Here is a 23322-nt window from a genome sequence, read left to right as displayed (position 1 = left end):
TATTATTATATTTATTTATTATTAATTTAACATAATATGAAATAACGGAATAATAAAATGTTAACATCACATTTAGTGAAACAGAACTATTTTAGTCGTTCAATTGACAAAGTAGAGCAACTCCGCGGTATATCCAATGAGAGGGCTTTTTGTTGGTGTCCAGAAACATCGGTAGAACGTAATTGGTGGAATGACCAGTTGTAGACAATATTCCTTTTCTCTCTGATGTCTTATACACAGGACATACATATCTATTTTTGTTCTTTAATTCATTTTTTCTTATAGGTATGAACCATACTAATGGTAACACATCTGTTAACACTTTTGGGAACGATTCCTCCAGTACCATGCTGTAATGTGAAAACATGTTTAGTAAAATGCAATACTTTGATCAAATTAGTTGTGTTTGCCATTAATACAGTAAAATATAGATTATTGAATATTAGTTATCAAACAGTTCTAGCACTAAAGAAAACCACATTCATTTCATAAAAAACATGTTTGTCTTCGAAGGTTTTAATGTCCTAACATGGCCCCTAACAATACTGCCATATTAGATTTAAATAATGAAGTTATTTATCTTAAATAATGATGATTTAAAAAAATCATATTTTTGTTAATAGCTAAATTTTATAAAATAATTTATCTATGTTAAAGAAAGTAATAAACAAAATACCGTTTAGCACACTACGACTACGTAGGATAAACAATAACAATCATAATTTAAAAGATTATTAAACGTGATGAAACTCGGTTAACTCAGATACGCCTTATTATATTATGTAGGTGTAGGTACTACGTCGTAGTTAATGCCGTATCTGTATAAGTTGACGAAAAGATTAGATTTTCCGAATATTGTAAATATGAACTGCGTCTCGGACACTAGGTAATATTATAATAACATTAGTATATATTAGGATACAATAAGAACATACTTAATTCTATCCCAGCGGGCACCATCAATAAATAAACCATAACAATACACTCCATCTTCAGGAGCAGCATTAATTCGGTCTGAATGTTGCACTTCAAAATCGAAACACAGTTGATCTATAGGTACTGTGTAACGACGTGCAAAATTTTGCATAGCTCCGGTAAGAAACGCTTGAGTGAAAAAAAGTCCACTTAGCCAGAAATTATTGGGCTTACCGTTGTCGTACCAATTCTAAAAAAAAAAATGTTATTAGGTAGATAATATTGTGTAAACAGTAACCATATGAAATCTCGAACAGGATATAAATGTAGTTGGTGGGCACTTGTGCACCCACTCAATTATCAAATAATTATAATACATGTCTATTGTATATAATAATAAAAGTAAATAATAACAAACAAATCCATTTGAATTGTAATATCTACTTGTAAAAATAATCAAAAAATATTAGCGAAGCGGAACTATAGCACCCAACAGCCGTTTTCTATATCCAGTTCGATATTTTTTCGATATTAATTTATATAAGAACCTAGTGATTACGTAATTATTTTACATACCCAACCAAGTTAATGTTAAAATCAACGAAACTATAAGTAATCTATTCAAGTTAAGAACCATACACGGGGAGGGGGCAGTTTTTATCGAATGGCAGTCATAGGTAACTTCCGTTTGTCACCCGCGCCGAGTCAACCATCTGTACGCATGTCGTCTAATAACGGCACTGCACATAAGTCGGCCACCGAGTATAGTTTTTATCTTGAATAAAGTATAGCGAGTATACTCATAATTAAAATGCCTAAGTCTTACTTGTAAGAAATTAAGACGCTCTATAAAATTAGTTATGTATCCGCCTAGAGATTTTAGGCTAGGATAGGAAAACTTTGACCAGAATACTGGGTATTTAGCCACGGATAACGATAAGGCCACTGTTTCCAATTCTGGCGTCATAACAATGGCGCCTCTGATGGCTTTTATCAGGTCTTGTAAGCTCTTACGTATCACTGACAACAGTATATTGAAACGTTCCATTTCTTGGACGAGAACTGTGTTCATGGACTCGTTGTACATTACGGGATATTTGGTCGATGCAATTTCCACGTCAAAATTTTTTGGCAGCTTCGAAAGTATATCGGACGCGATTCCTATCAACAGATTATCAGCCGTATCGGAATCTTCAGTACTACCACTGGACTCCACTACCAATAACATAGAGTCAAAAAGTAGCGATGTGCTCTGTAAATCACGCGTAATTCCCGCATTCATATGCAATCCAAATACTTCTGGACTTGTGACAGTTGGAATTTCCTGAAATCAAAAACAAACATTTATCGTAATATTGTGTTAATTGATGTTTACTGAAATGTTTTAATACTTCAATTTGTTCTATAAAACCGTGGTAATCGTTTCGAAAGGGTAACCCATACTTCGTACTAATATCACAAAACAGATAATTAGGATTTTCAACAACTTGTGGACAGCAAAATATGTTCAAAATCGTATTCAACGTACGCCTATCCCAATCATCAGTCACTCTACCACCATAATTGCACTCTCCTGTCAGGTATGTGACGGCCTCGAACGGTATCTCGTTATACTCGTTAATATACATCTACAATTAAATTAGTTCGTTCATTACACTTATATCCAAATCATTATTCATATATAATATTACTTGAAGTTGTTGTATAGAAATATGAAAATCGGATTCATTAAACCCGTAAGGTATATTCCATCCGATAGGCCCAAATTTTTTTCTCTCCTGTATGACAGCATGGAAAAATGTAATTCCGTACAAAAGTTTTGTAAATATTTCGGTTTTGCCTGGACACCCTTCAAAGAAATTTTGATCTTTAACGGGATATGACTGATAACTTCTGAGCATATTCGCCTGTAAGCCTGTTGGGGGCTCATTGGTCATTTTAACGCCATTTTGTAGTACGGAAACTGGGAACTTAAGCAATTTTTAACTTAGTTATAAACAATAAACATAGGTACTGTATAACATCCTATATGGTTATTTTATAGTATATTTTATATAGGTAATGAGTGTCCACAATAACTCAAAATACTTAACTCCGCGGAAAGTTATTAACCGTGATTTTTATCTTTATTTTTATTTTTATCAAGATACTAATGAATCCTACTCAAATGTATACTATTGAATTTTATTCTATGAACTTAAGTACGTGTCCACCAGGTCCACGTATGCACAGTAAAACTCAACTATTTTCATATTAAATGACAACCAACAAATTTTACCATAAATTATTTGTCTTTATTTTTTTTGATTAAAGCCCCTGCAAACCCTATTAATTTTTCATCAAAACGACCTTATAGTGACTGACAAAAATTAAAGTACTTCTAGTTGTTCAATTTAAAAAATGTAAAGATGTTTTAATTGGTCAACAAGTATACTTTGCATCGGTCGGAGCATATTTTTTATATTTTAGATATTTTTGAATATTTTCAATACTAAAAATTTATAAATTTATAAAATGTAAAATATTTATTCTCGTCAAGAATTTGCTAAAATTGAGAAAGTGCTCCGACCGATGCAAAGTAAACTTGTTTACCAACACAAATATCTTTACATTTTTTAAATCGAACCACTATACTCCGGCCCACGAGAGATCAGTACCGCTATTCGACCAAAAAGTGTCCGATTTCGCGCATCTCCCACTCAATCGCTCCCATTCAACCAACCGACAGCTCAGCACCGTCGCTGCCGGTCATTCTGCATGCGCGTGACGGTACTGATCTCTCGTGGGCCGGAGTATAGAAGTATCTTAATTTTTGTCAGAGTGACGGCTATTTCACGTCCATAAATTGGTTCTGAATATTTTGATCTAGACATTGAATGACCTTTGCATGTGCGTGCGTGCGACCATAAACCAGATAAGAAATAACAATGTATTGTAAATTGATGCGGGTCGCGGGTAATGGTAGGGGAGTATAACACCCTAATGATCATTTACTACACACACAAAGATGATCAGAAATCGCAGGAACAAAATAATTACCTAAACACAACTCCTTAAAAATGACACATTTGCAGGGGCCTTAATTTTAATGAATAAATTTACTTTCTAAATTCAAATTAGATAGATATTATTTGCATGCATACTACCGTTTGAAATAAATTTTTATAATTTGTTAATTTTTAAGCTTAGTGAGATGGATGTCCTGCTAGTTAAAAAAATGTATACACAATTTTTGTGTTGACATCCTGTGGTCATAAATAACATTAAAAAATAAGCTAAACTTAAAAATTCACTAAAATTTAAATAAATCAGAAAGAAAATAAAAAAAATATGAGGCTAAAAGTCAATGATAAATTTGGGGCCATACTATAGATTATACGTTCTATAATTCTGAAATTATTTAAAAAGTTTTTTTTATTTTAGGGTATTTTTTAAAATATATTGGTAAATATATGATGCTTATCGCACTCATCTCAAAAATCATTGATTAAAAAAAATAATTATAGATGCACATACGCATGTAAATAATAACTAATATTTAAAATGGTATGAATCAGCAATTTTCGAAGATGGAACGCTGATTTAATCAGTCCATCAATCAAGTCCATGAAAAAAATACAAAAAAAAAAAAAAAAGACTCAATGTGAAAATGGGTAGTATTGCTGTTTAAAATATAGAAATTATAGGTATTGCACACAAATGAAACTTAAGTACATTAAAATACAATTAGCATAAAAATAAGTATCATTTTATCTTGAAGAACTAAAAAATTACGATAAAAATTAAATAATTCTATTACGCTAAGATAATGAATGATTAGAGTTATTAGAAGACACTATAATATACATAAGCGAGAATAAAAACTTTTATCATTATAATACCTTTTCTGATGGATAGCTAGTTAGCCATAATCTAAATTCACTATGCACGTTAGATACATCAAATGAATCACAGATTAATTCTAACTGTTCCATCCATGAAGTAGCCAAATGGCAATTTTGCAAACAAACCCAGCCGCCTTCACTTCGTGCGGCGTTTATAAATGATTCAGCTATTGGACCCTTCATAATGTTATAAATTAATGGTCATATTTATATATTTAAATAAATGTATTGATTATTTACTTGTCCTTGACCCAACGAAACACTTTGTAAAGTTTCCGCCTGTCCCATTTTTTCGGCAAACAGCAACAAACTTGACATAGGATCTATCCCAGGTGATAGAATAAATATAAGAGGACTCAGACAAATTGAGTCACTGTAGGATTTATTTATGTCAAATGGTGGTGGATAAGTGAACTTTTCTCCAAGTTCTATTTTTATAAGTTTGGTAATAACAGGAATAACTTTGTCTGGTCTAATTGTGCGCACGATAATAATACGTTGGAAATCACTTAATTTATCGTACCAGGGGTTAGGGAATTTCGCATTTTCATGATGAGTTAAATCATAATAGTTTTTCCAGTCTTCCACTTGTCTTATAAAATCATTTTTTATACCTGAAATAAGTAATAATAGAGTGCGTTTTGTATATTGAATTGTCCAAACAAACAACAATTTATCAATATAAATATGTAAATTATATACCTTTGAATGTGCTTATATCATCCAGGCGACAAATCTCATCCCAACTTTTACCTAATAACCAATCAGGCCCAGGATTAGGAACATCATTTTTTAGACCTACACCACCAGTCATGAGGAACATTAATTCTTGTTTATCAATTTTGTTTTCAGCTCTAAAATAACGACCATTCGCTGACTATAATAATATATTATATTATAAAATATAATATAAAATTATCACTCACATCATTATTGTAGTACACATGATGAATGAAAACAACGTCTTATCTTTTTCAAATAATGACCGACATACGTTGGCATATAAATTATATGTAAACGTTTGTTTCAGAGCTTCTAACCGTATTTTTATTATTCTGGATTTATTTCTAAAAAAAAATTTCCATTTCCATTGAATTTTAACATCAAAAATATTAATTATTACTGAACATATTTTATGTTACATATTATATAATAGTATATACATTGAAATTGGTTAATACGTTAATAATATTTAAACATTTTATTTGATTTAAGCATAGTATATTATATAACAAATAATTCACTATACAAAAATACAATCTTAATTAGTATAGGTTTAAAAAAATGTGTTTATATGTAATAAAAAAAAGCGGATTTTCAACTGCTATTGTAACAATATATTAGGAGCCTTGTATTTCATTTTCACACTTATTTTTCCAAAAAAACATTTATAGAAAAAAACTAAATAAAATTACAATACAAATGAAAAAATTAAAACTTTTTGGAACTAGACGACCTATGTAAAATAATATGATATATCGTACAGTCTTTGTAGTTTTTAAATCATGGTATTAATTAATATAATATAATAAGCAAAAAAAAAAAAATATAGATACATTATAGTATATACAAGTATACAACTACAATTTATCCAAGTACCTACCTACACTTGATATAAAATAGAAATATTATGAATGAAAACGATATATAGATTAACCGTATACTCACGCTGTTTCAATTGTTATAACAAATATATTGAAAAACCAATTTAAAGAATATTGATACATTGGATCAATATTAGGCAAATCAGAAATGCAGTAATAAAGTATAGAGCAGTGTTTAGCGATTGGTTTATACTGCAACCGGAACTCATCAATAACCGCGACGGTTTCTACTGAAGCCACTTGCTTCTGAATAATATCTGTAGATAATATCTAAGAAACAATTATGATATTTAATAAGTATAATAAACTATAATATAATATAATGAATACAAAATGTAATACTATATTATATATAGTATTGACCTATATAGTTGTGTTATATTAATACAACCTTTGAGTTATCTAAAACATCAACCGCATCTTCGTCTTCTAAAATGTTTCCTGGTGCTGAAAGTATTTGTAGAATATTATTTTCAACATCCAACAATGCTTTAGCATTTTCCGCACCTTCGACAATTAACTGTTGTCGTTTTGACTCTAAATCTGGCCTAGGATTGAGAATAAAATATTTATTTAAGTAAAAAATCTTTCAAAATAATCTATCGGAGAGCATTGCTATTTACCGTTCTTTAGCCACAACAATCCCCAATAACTGATCTTCTAAACCTTCCACGGTCAATGCAAAATTTATAATGGTAACTTTGTTAAATATTTCGGGTGAATAGTGTGGATTTCTCAACTTTGATGTAATATACAATCGGAATTTCGTATTATACTCAATAACGTTATCGCCAATCACCATAAACGTCATAGGCCCTATAAAATTTTAAATGTAAATTCATTCAACTAATAGCATTTCATTTTCACATTTAATTGAATATCAATAAATTACCTTGATAATAACTTAATTGATTAATAACTATTTTTAAAAGTACAGTTATAATTTGTTTTTACCAATATTAATTTTCATTTAAATGCAGTTACCTTGTTTATAAACCTGCTTTAATAATATTGGGTCTAAAGGAGAATCTAAATCTTCCAGAACGTTCTCAATTAATACTGGATTTCCAACTTCAATAGCTAGTTCAATCATTTTCATATAATTGGAATTTGTTAGCTTCACAATTACTATATCATTAGATTTTTCCATCGTCTTCACCCATTTATGTGCCTGGCCTTGAGGATCAACCAATAAAGACCATCTTTGAGACCCGTCCATAATTATTGCATTATCGATTGAAAATGAATCCATTGGTAAACCATTAATAGTCCAGTTTTGAATTTTTATTGGAACACCCAAAACTTCAATTAAACTGTAACTTTTTGAACTTGGAATCTTTAAACTATTACATAATACTTTCCATTTATTAATTACCGATGACCTGAAAAATTTAAGTTGACTATGGATATTGGATAGACTATTTAATGATTTTAATGAATACCTAAAATGTGATGTAAATGGAGCCAAATACGCAATAATTCCACAAGATATAAGAATATCCCCAGGTATACAATTATAGATGGTCTGGAGCTCTTCAGCACGTTGGGCCCAACGATGTTTCTCACCACCAAGACTTCCTGAACAATTTTAAAATAAATTCATCTTTGAATTAAGTATAAATTAATGTTAGGTTCACTAACCGATGAGTTTTTCGGCTTTAAGTAATTTGCTTTTACATAACTCTACTTCCGCTAGTAATTTTTCTTTATTTAACACTGTCTGGTGCAAGCGTTCTTTAAGGGCATCTAATCTTTTCTGTAACTCTCTTACTTCATTTCTCTTTTCATCTAATATTTTCATGGTTGCATTAAATTCTGTATTAGCTATCTCTAATTTTTCTTTTTTTGGTGCCACAATTTTTATCACTCTATCATACATATCCAATGCAATAATCCACTTGCAAAGACCCTTCGCTGCACTTGAAGCTTTACCTACGATTGCTGGTTGGAAACTGGGATCAGGGAGATATGTCTTGCGTATAACATCCATAATTTTAACAGATATATTATCTTTATCATATTCCTTTAGTGTCTGCAAAAAATTTAGATCGCCTAATAAGCGTTGGCTTGGACCCCAGTAGTCAATTATCTAAAAAAAATCCACATTTTCTTATTATTGATCACGTGTACATTTTTATATAATTAAAACACTACATATTGCCCAGGTTTATTAGGATTTGGCCTTTTATCTGGTAATACTCCTTTCATCACGCATACTGCTGCCGTTACAGTTTTTACTATAACAGGAGGATTCTTCATCGATTTTACCAACGTAATATCAGCTGGTTTAAGAGTATTTAAAGCATCGATTGCATCTAAAAATGAATATTATGTTACCAATTTAATTTAATTTTAATCATTGTACTTAATTATAATGTAAAAGTATAACAAAATTAATTAACAAAAATTATTTGTTTTGTTAACGTTGGATGAGTATTCTAAATTAACTTAATTACCTTCTAAAATTGGTATAGCTAATGCTAAGTCAGTTTCACATTCTGATTTTAGTTCATTAGCTGCCTCAGCTTGAACGTTTGCTACTTTTTCATCGACCTGTACTTTAGCAGTAGCTTTTTCAACTTCAACTGTCTCGCGTGATATCATAATCATCATTTTTTCAGTATCTTTTTGGGCTACTTCTAGCTTGGGCTGAAGTATAAATAAATCTTCTTTCATTTGATTAACTTGAACAGTAGCATACTCTAATTCTTTAAGGCCACCAACGTAACGCATTTTTTCTTCCATAATTTCTTTTTGCTTAAGGTTAGTACAATTCGTATACGCTTTAATTAAATCCAGATATGACGCAGATGTTATGTACGTTCGACGATGAGTGATAGAATAAAATTCCAAAGATAATCGTCTGTAATTATTTAGGAACTTTATTATTTCAATTTTTCGAGTAAAATAATTTATTATTACTTACCTTGCATCAATGTGAAAGCGCTGACAAACTGTGACCGCTGATTCTTTAATTTTCATAGACAGGTTTACGTTTTCCATGTATTTATGTGCTACCATTACTAGCGCATCTTCTGGCCAATCCTCAAACCAATTAATTGTACAACAACTGACCATAGATGGATAAAGCCTCAAGCGGTTTCTAAATGTCGACCCAATTGGACTAAAGCATAAAAATATATGTAAATTTTGTTTGCAGCGGTTGATAAAATAATCAAAAACGACCAATGGAGATATATCTAAATTTCTATTTCCTCCTTGAGCAGCTAATCTAACCATCTATAATTATCAACATTAAGATCAAATTATAATGATTTTTATAACATGGTATTTTAATGTACAAATTAAGATAATACCTCCAATATACTTTGCTGTTCATCTAAAGTAAATATATTTGGCACTTCGCCAGAATTTAACAGAGAATCAATGTCTTGTAAAAAATACTCTTCTTTGACTTGTCCTTCAGCAAACAAAAATACAGTTGGACGATTTTTTCCTCCAGATTCCATTAATACGAATTTCAAATCATCTCTCCACTCATTGAATCCATAACTCTTAGTTATCTCTGGTTGAAAAGTATTAAAATTATACATTTCCGATGCTAATCGAGTGAGAGATTGTCGGCCTGAGCCTCCTACTCCCACTAACAATGCACATCCACCGGGAATTGATACAACTCTACATATCCTCGAAAGATGTTCGAGAGCATATCTTTAAAATACATGAACAATATAATATATTTTGTATAATAATATTTAAAAATTATTTAAATTAGTTTACTTAAACAAAACTATGTTTAGTTTTGACTTATGTGTCATGTCATATTCATTCATCACCATTTGCGCTATTTCTACAAAATTTGATAACTCTGGTGGTTCTTCATATTTTTTGTTTTCAGCCGCATCAATATCTGTAGCACTTGTAAATAAGAGATTTGTCATATCTTGGTAATGAATAGGCTAAACATTAAAGAACTATATTATTGTATTCATGCATACTACGTATATATATATGTAGTTGCGTACAACTGAACTTGATAAATCATTGAACACTACATCGAATGTTTCTTGAAAATTTGTATTAACTGTCTTACGAATTTCATTGAATAAACATTCTCTATCTTTATCATCAATAAGGCGATCATAGAATACTCTGAGTACTTCATGTACCCATAATCTATAATATAAACGTAAGGATTTTTTCTTAACGGTCACTTTTTAAATATACACACCTTATGAACACTTTCCGGTGAGTAAAGCTCTCTTTACGAAACATCAGTATTCCATTTGTTACTTTTGAAATATCTCGTAAATTAAATAAATAATGTGATTTCGCTGGCGTTGGTGCCAAATTGGTAATAGCTGCTTTGTATAAATCAATTGTTGATTGAATTAAATTATCAATAATAGGAACCACTTCTAATGTAAAACCGTTCCTCTAAAAATTAATTTGTGTATAATAATAAAAATCAAATTTTGATATTAAATTATATACTTTTAGTCCAATATTAAGTAACGTTGAGTATATTTTTGTAATACTTGTATCATCAAATGAGTTTATAGCAAATAACCCGAAATGACGCAAAAACCTTGCATACACATCTTGTCTACTTCCACCAGTTGGACCAATAGCAGTTAACATGAGTATATCCTTAAGGTGAACTTTGCTTGTATCTTGTAGATCATACCAGTGTCCATGGTCAAAATATTGTCTTAATAATTCAATGGGTGGTTGAGCTCCATATTGTTCTTTGATAGGCATATTCATATCATCGATAAATATCACACAAATCTTCCCTTTTGGCGGTCCATATACACCACGTTTACGCTTTATAAGTTTCGATAAAACCATTTCCTGTGTAAAATTAGCAGACGTCTGGATTGTAAACGTAACAAAAGATGGAACATATTCATCTAACGACAATTGATTCATCATATAATTTTTTATGTAGAAACTCTTTCCAGTACCAGTAGAACCAAAGAGTAATAATGGTTTATGATGAAAAATAAACATTTCGACTAAATGCAAATATCTATGAAAACAAACAAATAAATACATTAAATAAATTATGAATATTATTTAGATACATGAATTTACCTCGCAGTGTCAAGTGTGTGTACTAGAGTTTGTTCAATGTTATTCATTTCGTGGAGTTTACTATTTTTTACAACTTCCGATAAGCTTTTCCAAGATCCTTTTGATGTAAAATTGTACACATAGTCATATAACAATCCTTCACTGGGTATCAAAATTTCCAAAGGACTTAGAGTTTCTGGTGGTTCCAAACCAGTTATTTCTCCCTTCCACAATTGTTTAAAATAAAGATCAAATACTGGTCTTGAATTTGAATCTAGCGTTCCACCAAAACCCCAAATAGAAGCATATACAAAGGCTCCTTGTAAATAAAGTGTGAAGTTTTCATTTAATTCTGGATCATCAACGTTAGAATTTTTTAACTGCATCTCCAGTATATTTACGACATTCCTGTAAAATATCAAATAAAATTAATAATAATAAAGGTTATAAATTTATAATTCAACTAACAAAACCGTGTTTGTCTCTCCAGCATTAGTTAATTGAACACAATTACGACGCACAAAATATAGACATGGATTAGTTATCCAATCAAATAAGCACATAATATCTATGCCATTTTGATCTAAATACCATAGTTCTGGACAAGTTTTTAACCACATTTCTACTAATGGTCTCCAACCTAAAGTTGCAGGATCCAAATAAATCATACCACACCGAGATACAGTGGCGGGAGATGCCTAAAATATATTATTTTATTGTACGTAGATTTATAAACACTTAAGTCATATATCCATACCTGATTAAGATCCATTACTTCAAATATCATAGACATACAATCTGGCATACTTATTACTTCACCAGAAACTAGACACAACTTTTTATTATCATCTAATACTGTATTCATATTTTCTATCCAAACCGCATCAACCGGACCATCGAAAATCAACCATTTTCTATCTAAAGTCTCTGCCATCGAAAACGCTCTATATATTAAATCGAATAAAATATAACATTTAAACAACTTTATAATATTAAGTATACTTAAATGATCTATGTTTCTTAAATAAATAAAACTATACCTAAATGTGTTAGCTACAATACCGTCGGACCATTCACGTGAAACGTCATCAAAACATCCATAAAGCTGACCCATAGTCAATGCTTTGGGATTGACTGTTTCATATTCGACCTTTTCTTCACCTTGACCAAGTTGATTCTGTAAACTCAACGTTTCTGCAAGTAAATGAAGCAATGATGTCTTTCCACCAAATGGATTGCCCACTAACATAAATCCGTGCCTAACTACCATCATTTCGTATGTTTGAATTAGTTTTTCCATAAAACTATCGTTTGGTTGTAATTGCATCTTTGCACACACCTAAACCAAACGATGTGATATTATATTTATTTAAACATCTAATTAAAAAAGATACTTACAATATTTGCAGCATTCATCAAATTTTTATAATTAGGATTTGGCATTTGAACGCCAGGAAATAGATCAGAAATGATTCCATTAAATAAAGGAACATCTTTACTTAAAAACTTTGCAGAATTCACATCCAAAATAGATCTGAGTAATAGTTCTGACTCGTCATCTTTTGGAAACTTCATTTTTAAATTACCAGCTGCTATAAGAACGGTCTTAACAGCTCGCATACCTAAAAATAAATAATATAATATAATCTATACATTAATTATGACTAGAAAATATTTGAACCATAGTCATAATGCGATTGAGATGATAATTGCTCGGAGCACAATTTATAAGTTGTTACAATCTTGACAGATAATTCTCGTGCATTCACAAATCCGTAGGAATATAACGATATTTCTCCAATCATTGCATAATCCGGTACCATCATAGCCACAGTCCTAAAAAGAACCTATGAATCATAATAGTATTGTTATTTAATTCAGCTGTTGCTATTTCTATAAATTTAAACCTTCAAGTTATCAGGAAGTTCGGATCTCCCAGCGTATCCCGGGTTCATAGTAATACACACATAACATTTTGGGTTTAATGTAAGTTCAGTGCCTTCAAACATGAATGTTTCAACATTAGATCTCACCGCTTGAATAATACTTAATATCTGCTGAGCAATAACTGACAATACTTCGATGTCAATACGGTTAAATTCATCAAAACAAGCCCAAGCTCCAGTTGAAGCTAACCCTTTAAAAAACTTCAAACCCAAATGTATTATTAATAAAAAATAATAACTTTAACCGTGCCTATACTCAATATGCATATACCTTTCCCATTGCCAAGTAGTCAAGACTATCGGAGCAATTAAACACCACACACTGCACGGCCAAAGCTTTTGCTAAATCTTTCGTTGTTTCTGTTTTCCCAGTACCAGCTGGTCCCTCAGGTGCACCATTTAAGTGTAAATGATAAGCACTGATTAAGGTGCGATAACATCTATCTGTTAAAGGAGTGATCACAAGCCTAGGCGTATTACCTAGGTATTCGTATGCATAATATACAGTTGCGTTGGTAATACAAACCAATACATCATCTTTCCAGTAATACCTAAAAAAAAAAACCAGTTACAAAAGTTTTTAAACAAATTTAAGACTGATCTTAAGTTACCTTAACTGGCTCAGCCATTTAAAGTCCATATGGTGAGAAACGTTATTATTTACCAAATCATCAACAACATCTCTGCAATGAACATCTAATGTGACTAACGCACTTAAGGATATTCTTGTCTGCTTGCTTAGTTTACCACGCACTAAATCAACGATATTATTCAATTGGTTCTAAAAAAAATTTTGATTAGGTATATAAATAGTTAATTACAAGTTAAAATCAGTATTACAGTTAAAAATAAATGATAATTTTGCATTTTTCCAACTTCGTGTGCATTAAATACGTCGTGAACTTCTGCAGTCCAATACATTTGAGTGACACACAAAACACATTGACCTGGCCATTTTTGTACCCACAGAGTTCGTTTTATAGTCGGATATTCATTATAAGCATTTTCAATACATTGTTTAACTGATATAATCATTTGTTCTTCTACCTAAATAGAAATAACAACAGAAAATATTTCATTAGACTTATGAACTCAAATAATAATAATTATTATTATTATTAATTATTATTATTAAAGTTATATTTTATTTTTCTTAAAGAATTACCTGAATCAACCACTTTTCTACACTTCCTCTTGCTTCCACAGTCGAAATAAATTGATTAAGTTCAATTTCTTCACCCTCGCTACTTGAAATTTTTAAAATATCTAAATTTTTATTAAACTCCAGTTTAGCGATTCCTTCAAAACATTTTTTTAAATGAGGCTGAACTTTTTTGGGATTTTTAGTTTCCGATAAAATTTCTAACATTTCGTCATTTGAAAGAAAGAAAAACCTATAATTGGGTTTTAATAAATTATATCCACTACATTCGAATTCTATATTATACTCTAATTTATAAAATTAATTTCACCTTGGAAAGTATAAACGTTTTTTCTCCAAATAGTTATTTACTCCTGCATTTATAGTTTCCATCATATCATTACAGTTCTTTAATGATTCTAATACACCTTCTTGTCCTATACACTTAGTGGCTAACGGATCTGAATTAACCATACCCAACAATCCTTTAATAACCACATTGATTTCCTAAATAAAATATATAAAATAAATGTTCATTAAGCGTTGTTGAGATTCTTAACACTGCGATTCAATCACTGTGTCCCACGGGCCATACATTAAACAAAGATCCTTCTTCGGGCATTTGAGCAACTATGTCTTTAGAACTAAATATTGGCAAAAGGTAAAGCCACTGTATCTGTACTTTTGCCCACTCTTCCAGTGTCATATTCATACGGTTAACCAATTCAAACCACTCGTTTACTTCATTTCTTATTGGCTTTACAAACGCTGAACCACGTATTGATATAGTCTTTATAAGGTGGTCATCAAGTACCATTTGTATATCATCCAATCCAGACAATATATTTAAATTTGTATCCCTTAAAAATAAAATTAAAAATTACGAATAAGCCAATTTTATAATTATTTAAATTGTTTAGTGTAATAATACATTTTATGTCAAAATAAATCATACTTATAGTAAGGGCTGGTAGATAATGTAATATGTTTCCAATCTTCTTTCATTTTTATCAAAGTTTTTCGTAACTGTTCTTCTTTTGTAGCACCCACACTAATAATATCGAACCTGTAAAAATATATTTAAAAATATTGATGGTTTATTTATCTATACTTAAAACATCATTTTTAATTTACATCTCTCAAATATACCATCTTATAGTTACTACAAATTCTATATTATATAGGTAGGTACATTTATTTATTTATCTATTGACTATTACATACAAATTGAATATATTCTATACATTTTTCAACGGTTATTGTTTTATCCATAAACATTTTTACCTAAGTATAATAATTTAGACAAGTAGTCGTAGGTAAACAGATGTGTGCGTTATGTAATACCGTAAATACGTATATAAATATAAAGTAACTAATTCACTAATATAAGTAAAAACAAATACTTATGTTTTCACCCAAATTACATTGAAATAACATTATACCTACTTTATTAGTTCAGATTTTTATATAATATTCTCAAAATCAAAAGTTATACTTACTGAGCTAGTAATGGTCCTAATTTTAAATCTAAAATTTTTGTTAGTGTAGTTCCAGCATTAGGTGTAAAGTCATATCCCGTTAATTCAGACATGTCTTGCCAATGCCTATCAGCCAAATGTGGGTTACACAATATTCCAATGGTTGGGATACATTGCTAAAATCAGTACACTTTTTTTGATAAATACCCAATTTTATTGAATTAAAAATTGTATAATTTTGTGATTTATTTACAACTCCCCTTTTATTCTTTAAATTCATATTTTTAAAAGGGTGGGTAAATGGATGTCGATCTTCTGTACAGTAGGTTACAAGTGGGTCACTGTAATAGTGGTGTTAAATTTGAATGCAATGATATAATATCACTGTATAAGAAAAACGATTCAAAGCGAAAATGGTCAGTCAGCCTATGGTATTACTAAGTATATTTGATGATATTATTGTGAATAAAGTAATTTATATATTTACCTATTTACGTGGACCCATGTTTTAAATTTTCAATCCTTAGCAATAAAAAATGAACATTTTATAAATTTTTAACTACAAAATAATTATTAAATTTGAAATTCGAAAAATTTTGTCAAAATTCGAACTTTAAATGCTTATCAAAAAAATTGTGCGTATGTATTTTTAATATTTTTCAATTGCTATTGTAACAATATATCAGGAGCTTTGCATTCAATTTTCACGCTTTTTTACCCAACAAATAACATTTTATTGATATTTATAGAAAAAAAAACTAAGAAAATTGAAAATTGACAATGTCTGTAAACAGCTCAAAAAGAGTCAAATTATTTTCAAAATTGTATGGTGTATATAAAATGTTAATATAAATATTCGGTGAAATTTTCAAGTATCTACAGTCATTTGTTTTTTAATGACAATAAAATAAGAAAATCGCTACATGAGAAATCGAGTGAATATCTAACGTTGTAAAAATTTGAATTTCAATAAAAATATAAAAATTTAATTTGACTTTCTTATAGACAATTTTTTTTTGATAAAAGTAGATAATCTTATAAGAAATCTTATATTACATTTTAAAATCTTAGATTTAAAAAGAAAAATTGTTATGAATTCTTAAAAATAATTTGCTAATTTTCGTGATTTTTCCATATTTTGTATAAATAAAAACTGTGACTAAGGATTTTTAATATTTTTCAAATATCATAGTAACAATAAAGTAGGAATCTTGTAATACATTTTTAAGCTTTTTTACCCAACAAATAAAGTTTTATTGACATCCATAGAAAAAAATACTAATAAAATTGGAAACTGAAAATGTTCCTAAACAGTACAAAATATTTTGTAAACTTTATCGTGTATAAAAAATGCAAATATAAACGACCAGTGAAAATTGCATGTATATACGTTCATTTGTTTTAGAGTTACACTAAAAACCAAAATCGATTTTGTGGAAAACCGATTTTGCGTAAAAATTCCCGTTTTTCCTTAATTTTTATGTTGTTTTTCCTGGCGCTTTTGAAAACTATTAGGAATTTTAAAATTTGATCTCCCGAATGCACCAACTAGATTCATTTTCTCATCGAACAAGGTACTGTTGAAGAAAATCGAAGCAGTTTTATTGCCCCAAACCGTGATGATAGACACAAAAAAAAACACACACACATCATTGTAAAATCAATACATTCATCGTTACACTCAGAATCTAAAATAATATACGAACCCTGAACTGCTTCATGCTATCAACTATTTGTTGTATAATCTTTAAAGGTGCTGGCCAGAGGTTCATGTTCGGAGTATCCATTATACCTTCATATATTTTACCTTCATTTAATGTTATCATTTCTTTACATTTATTTCTTAATAATTTTTGTATTCTTAACGCTTCTCTAAATTTATATGACAGATTTAGTTATAAATTGTATTATAATTCAAATGTTTTCTTTATACTTACTTGTAAAATTCATCGAACTGCAATTCTACATCATATATTATAAGTGTATCGAAGTCACCGTTCATCCATGCATTCATTTTCAACGACCAACGATAGGAAAAATCAATGAGATCGATGAATGGCTTCGTGAAATCCTTTTAAAATGTAACTATTTAGAAAACACGTATAATCCATTCGTCCTTATTTTTATACTATTTTATATCTCAGATACACTCCTCGTTAATTTAGTATCCCGGTATTGAAAACGCTTAAGATGATGTTATATTATATTTTCGATATCGGATAATAAAATAAAAATATGTGCGAACGAACTATCGGTACCCATTTCTAAACTAGATTTACCAAAATGTGTTCATAAAGTAAGATGCGTTTAATTTTAATGTAGTGTTATTTTTTCGGTGTCATAATTTGTAGGGTTTAAATTAACAATTATTAAAAAGTAGATGTTAAACATATTTTTGAGTAGTTACAGAATAGATTTAAAAATAATACTTGTTTTCAAAACTCACTAAAATTTTGAGATTTATATTATCGGTATCAAATTTAAAAATATATATACATTTCTTAAGAGGACGTTACACCCGCATATTATCTTGTCTCCATTTTACAAATGTACAATATAGCAAAAACTGTTTTGCGCGGGACAACTTTTCTCGCACCATATTTGTTGTAAAACTACCAAATGTTCACAACACGTGAAGAAGAATTTTACCTGTGCAACAACGTGATTTTTTTTTAATAGCATTATCCCATAATTTTTTATAAGCAAATGAAAAAAAACAAAAAAATCAAATGTTTAGAAGCAAATAACTTTTATTGTATTTATGTTATCAAAAATATAGGCACGCTGTTGCATAGATCATTTTCTAGCCTATAATACGTTCAGCAATTTCGTAGCCACTACTACAAACACAGATAGATAAAATTTGTCCCACGCAAAACAGTTTTTGCTATGTAGTACATTTGTAAGACGAAGACAACACATGCGGGTGTGACGTCCTCTTAACATAGTTATGTACTTTAATATCGGTGAGTTCTTGGAATGGAGTAATTTCTTTGTTAAACAACTGTTTTTCTCCGTTAATCCAAGCAACAGTCGCATCGAATTTATCTATTTTTCTAACTAATGCATTCATGAACTGCAAAAAATTTATAATTAATACAGTTGTATGAAATAGACACTTTTTGTATTACTAGTTTATATTCATAGAGTTTGTTGATGTCATCGATACGATCCAAGAACGTAAGACTAGGTTCAAAAGTATCTAAATCATAATTCAATTTACTAATTGTTTTTCCCATATTTTCTTCTCCTTTAGATTTTCCTGCTTCGTAAATAGTAGAATATCTGATGAAAATGTGTGATGATTTTTGTATCCACGCTACAGAAGACGCGTGTGCTTCCCACAATTCTTTAGGTAGCACAGTATACAGCGATAAGTCACATGCGACAGCAGATAAATACTTCACTGTTTCAATCATCTCTTGCATAAATGTGGTAGTAGCATACAACATATAATCACCAAGATCCAAAAACTCTTTCGAATTTTTCGGTTTGGTAAAAGCACGTGCAACCATTTCGTTGAATTTATCATTCACGCTAAGCAATTACGAACATTTTACAAACCATAAAACACAGTAGCAGCAATTAAATAATAATTATATCCCAATTAATGAAGAATAATCTTTAGTGCAAAAAGCAAGTACCTACCTAATGTCTAATAGAACCTATTTGGTTTAACTAATATAAATTATTATATAGATAATATTATTTATAATAAAAAAAATTATTATCATGTATAATATACCTTTTATGATCAATTAAATTATTAATAACGGCGTGCTCGACAATCTGATCCATATAATTTTTGGCTAAATCGTATAGGTAATTTTTGATGTCACTCTGATCAATACTATAAGAATACGTAATAGGTAGTTTATTATTATTTTAACAATAAAAATTCAAGCACCCATTGTATTGAGTAAGTATATTACTTACTTTACTAGTTCAAACTCAAAATATTCTCCTAATTCTTTAGACCTATTCTTAAAAGACTGAAAAAAATCTAACGTTTCTATCAGTTCGTCATACGTGTGATTCCCCTGTAAATATAGGGAAAAATTTTCCGGTTGTTCTTCGTTTACGATTTCACTGAAATCACTTTCTGCAATAAAAAGTCCACATGAAAATAAATTAAATCACTAGGTATAATATCGTTTACTTAGACAACAAAATCCTACCCAACTTTTCTAAATATGACACCAAATTCTTATACATCAAATGTAGCTTCTCCTCCAAAGTGGCTCTTGCTTCTGATAAGTATTGACTATCACGATTTATAGAAATAAATTGAGAAGATTTTGGATTTGAATCGTAGAACGTTTCCAAAGATGGTAATTCACTGAATGCAGTGTTTATCTATGTATGAAATAAAGCCATACAAATATATAAAATATCAGCGATTTATTTATATTAAAATCCTAGATATTGTTATGGTTAAAAAAGTTCGATTTCTATTTATGTTTTTAGTAGATAATAGATAGGTATATAATATTCTTAGTATATAATTATGTGAGCAGAATTAGTTTAATTTTATTAATTGTTTATAGACTACTGTTTGAATGAGTCATAAGTTATATGTTTATAACTATAATAAGATAAAGTGGTAACTATACTGATTATTACTAAATTTAAAACTCAATTCTGAACACAGCTACCTATTTAAACAATTTTTAAATTTAAAAAAAATTGCTAGATCTTTAAGAAACGATAATTTTTTTGTTCAAATGTAATTTTAATAAGGTATATAATATGAAACGCAGGATGCATTATTATAAAAATATGTTTTCCACAAAAACATTTTAAACTTGTAAAATGTATAATAATATAATTTAAAATACACACTAAATTCAAAACTGAGCAGTATTGATCAATAATTTCTTCCACAGACGGCGTACTGATACATTTTGAACCCACAAAATGTAACTTAATATTTATTTTAGGCGTCGTTGCTAAATCTCCAAATAATTGTACTATACAATCCAACGATTTTAAAATTATTCGTTCAATCTGTAAAAAATAATAATACAAATAATAACTTAACATCAATCATCAAAATATTTATCTGTTCAACGTATAATCATTCTTAAAATCATCATAATTGTTTCTATAAATATTATAAGTAGGTATAGTAAAGCTTACAATTACCAATATACGCTATATTATTAAGTTAAATTAATAAAAATAAAGATTGTTAAAAAAAAAAATTCCAATGTAAAACTTAATTTTAATTATTTTATAAATTGTAACACACTTTGTTCTTTTTTTCGTTCAAAAACAGAACACACTGTCCTACAACAATTTAGGAATAATTCCTTAAAATATAAAATTTAAATACTCATATACTTCCACAAAAAATACAATTGCATGGCAGGTAAGTACCTACCTAATTTAAAATACTTTTTTTTCATCAGTTTTAACCTACCTACTTCAGATGTTCGGTAATAATATATAAATATTTTTTTGTTTTAATATGTGAGGAGCAGCAACGTATGCACTAAATTTATAATTATTAAAGTAGGTATTTAATTATAACGTACTGTTAAACTAATTGTGTATGTTATGCATTTAAGAAACTCCGGAATTCCCTTCAATGCAATGCCAACTGTTGCTGTTTTCTCATCTAAAATTTTTAAAATTTTTTCATACCAATTATTATACAGATCTGTGCATTGTGCTTGGAAGTTTTTTTTTAAAGTTGTCATTACATCGCTAAGGTCTTGAAAATATTCGTTAAATCTAAAAAAAACCAACAATTTATTCGATCGTAGTGATCCAAAATTGTTACCCATATTATTCATTGCTGTATTATGTAAATACTTAACATACCTATACGATTCTACATCAATCATTGTCGTTGGAACTCGCTGCCTTTTAAAATATTGGATCTTGATTAATGTTGGATGATATACATATAAACGTTTTACTAAGAGCTTTTTAATTTTTAAAAATAATGGATAATTTTTAGTTTTTCCTCCTATACTGCAGAATTTAAAATATATAGGTTAGCCCAAATAGCTTTAAATACCATTCAAAGTTGAATTTAAAAAAATAATAATTAATAACTCACGGTCTAGTTAGTGGTTTCGATTGCGGGCTTTCAGGTTCATATTTTAAGTTCAGAACCGGTAGTATAGTACTATCTACGTAAAACTGTTTACCATTGATAATGTAATGAGCTTTAATTTCCTCAATCAAAAATCCCAATATTTTGTTATTTTTCCAACGGTCTGACCCTGATTTCTAACAAAGCGATTAATTTCTAGGTACAAATATGTAAGTAATATGTTTAGATATATTATTATATAGGTTGGTAATTATAGTGTAAAACGGTTAGCTGATAGGAAAATAAATATTGTATATAATGATATTATGTGAGTAGGTTAGGTACTTTAAGTATATTCTCTATCCACGATTTTTGCATAGGAACGGGTTCTACAGCCTCGGCGCTTCTTAATAAATACTTATGATAATAAATCTGAGGCATATCAATATTTTCGTCTTGGTGATCAGGTGGTTCGGATTTCTTAGCCTTCGATAAATTATTTATTTGTCTTTCGGCACGTTCACACCTAAGCGCAGTAGACAATAATAAAAGGTGGATTAATGATATTTTTAAAGTATCCAAAAATTATTATTATTTTAAATTTACATAAAATGTTGAATCATTTTTCTAAGTTCACTCATTTCTGAAATAGATAAGTATATTATATATGCATAGAATAGAATATTGTGTCTATGAAATATTTGACAATAATTCGCCACAAAACATTTAATAATAATAATGAGGTGATTAGTGGTTTCTACAGTTTATGGTTCATAGAAACGTACATTTTGTTGATATTATATACCTAGTATACATTATAATATTACTACTTAATTTATAACTAAATAATATTATGTACGTTACCATAGTACCAACCAATTACCATAAGTATGCCCATTTAGCAGTGTTCGGAATATCAAAATAATTATTTGTTCATATATTTTTATCTTATCTAGATAAATAGTATTACAAGGTATCTAAACGTTCATCTTATATAATTTTTTTACTAATCTACATAAATTCATCTAGATACATTTTTTATTTATAAAAATTACGAAATTGTACAAATGCATTTTAAATATTTATACAAATTCTCAAACCAAGTTTATGGACTATGGTTTATAAATGTAATTATTTTTATTTATATCATTATTATTATTATGTTCCTATAGGAATATAGTACCCAACTAAAATATACCTAAATTTAAAACTAAATTGTATCTTTTTTTTTATCTAAATAAAAAAGTATTTATCTTTATCTTTATCTATATAAA

At 29.1% G+C, this 23322-nt stretch overlaps 1 protein-coding gene across 1 annotated transcript; it reads right to left on the bottom strand.

Moving 5' to 3' along the window:
- Positions 1–22689, bottom strand: LOC132942758 (dynein axonemal heavy chain 12-like). The gene is made up of 49 exons (XM_061011396.1): positions 22655–22689; positions 22394–22574; positions 22073–22245; positions 20848–21007; positions 20184–20361; positions 19942–20107; positions 19751–19855; positions 19137–19542; positions 18962–19081; positions 17943–18076; positions 17712–17877; positions 16027–16181; positions 15483–15593; positions 15123–15387; positions 14859–15034; positions 14552–14780; positions 14227–14433; positions 13998–14167; positions 13658–13937; positions 13348–13587; positions 13122–13287; positions 12839–13062; positions 12481–12779; positions 12198–12384; positions 11909–12138; positions 11462–11848; positions 10859–11396; positions 10596–10801; positions 10390–10540; positions 10145–10323; positions 9721–10075; positions 9330–9643; positions 8860–9266; positions 8558–8718; positions 8045–8492; positions 7846–7981; positions 7388–7785; positions 7027–7219; positions 6795–6951; positions 6468–6673; positions 5726–5866; positions 5502–5653; positions 5040–5413; positions 4797–4976; positions 2607–2885; positions 2307–2543; positions 1742–2239; positions 936–1165; positions 1–350 (listed from the first exon to the last, which is right to left on the bottom strand). The coding sequence occupies exons 1-49, from the start codon at positions 22687–22689 to the stop codon at positions 92–94; spliced, it is 11349 nt and encodes a 3782-aa protein (XP_060867379.1). The 3' UTR covers positions 1–91.
- Between the last annotated feature and the right edge of the window lie 633 nt (positions 22690–23322).

Source organism: Metopolophium dirhodum, chromosome 4 (genome assembly GCF_019925205.1).
Source record: "Metopolophium dirhodum isolate CAU chromosome 4, ASM1992520v1, whole genome shotgun sequence".
NCBI classification, from domain to species: domain Eukaryota; kingdom Metazoa; phylum Arthropoda; class Insecta; order Hemiptera; family Aphididae; genus Metopolophium; species Metopolophium dirhodum.
The sequence above is the reverse complement of the archived record's forward strand: the minus strand, read 5'-3'. Positions and strand labels throughout refer to the sequence as shown.

Excerpts from the sequence above, each read along its gene's own strand:
- LOC132942758 (XM_061011396.1), bottom strand. The coding sequence starts at position 22,689 with ATGAGTGAACTTAGAAAAATGATTCAACATTTTAT. Across the intron at positions 15,388-15,482 it reads TCTACCAGCCCTTACTATAA|GGATACAAATTTAAATATAT; the intron begins GTATGATTTATT and ends TTTATTTTTAAG. Across the intron at positions 2,544-2,606 it reads TTTCTATACAACAACTTCAA|ATGTATATTAACGAGTATAA; the intron begins GTAATATTATAT and ends ATTTAATTGTAG.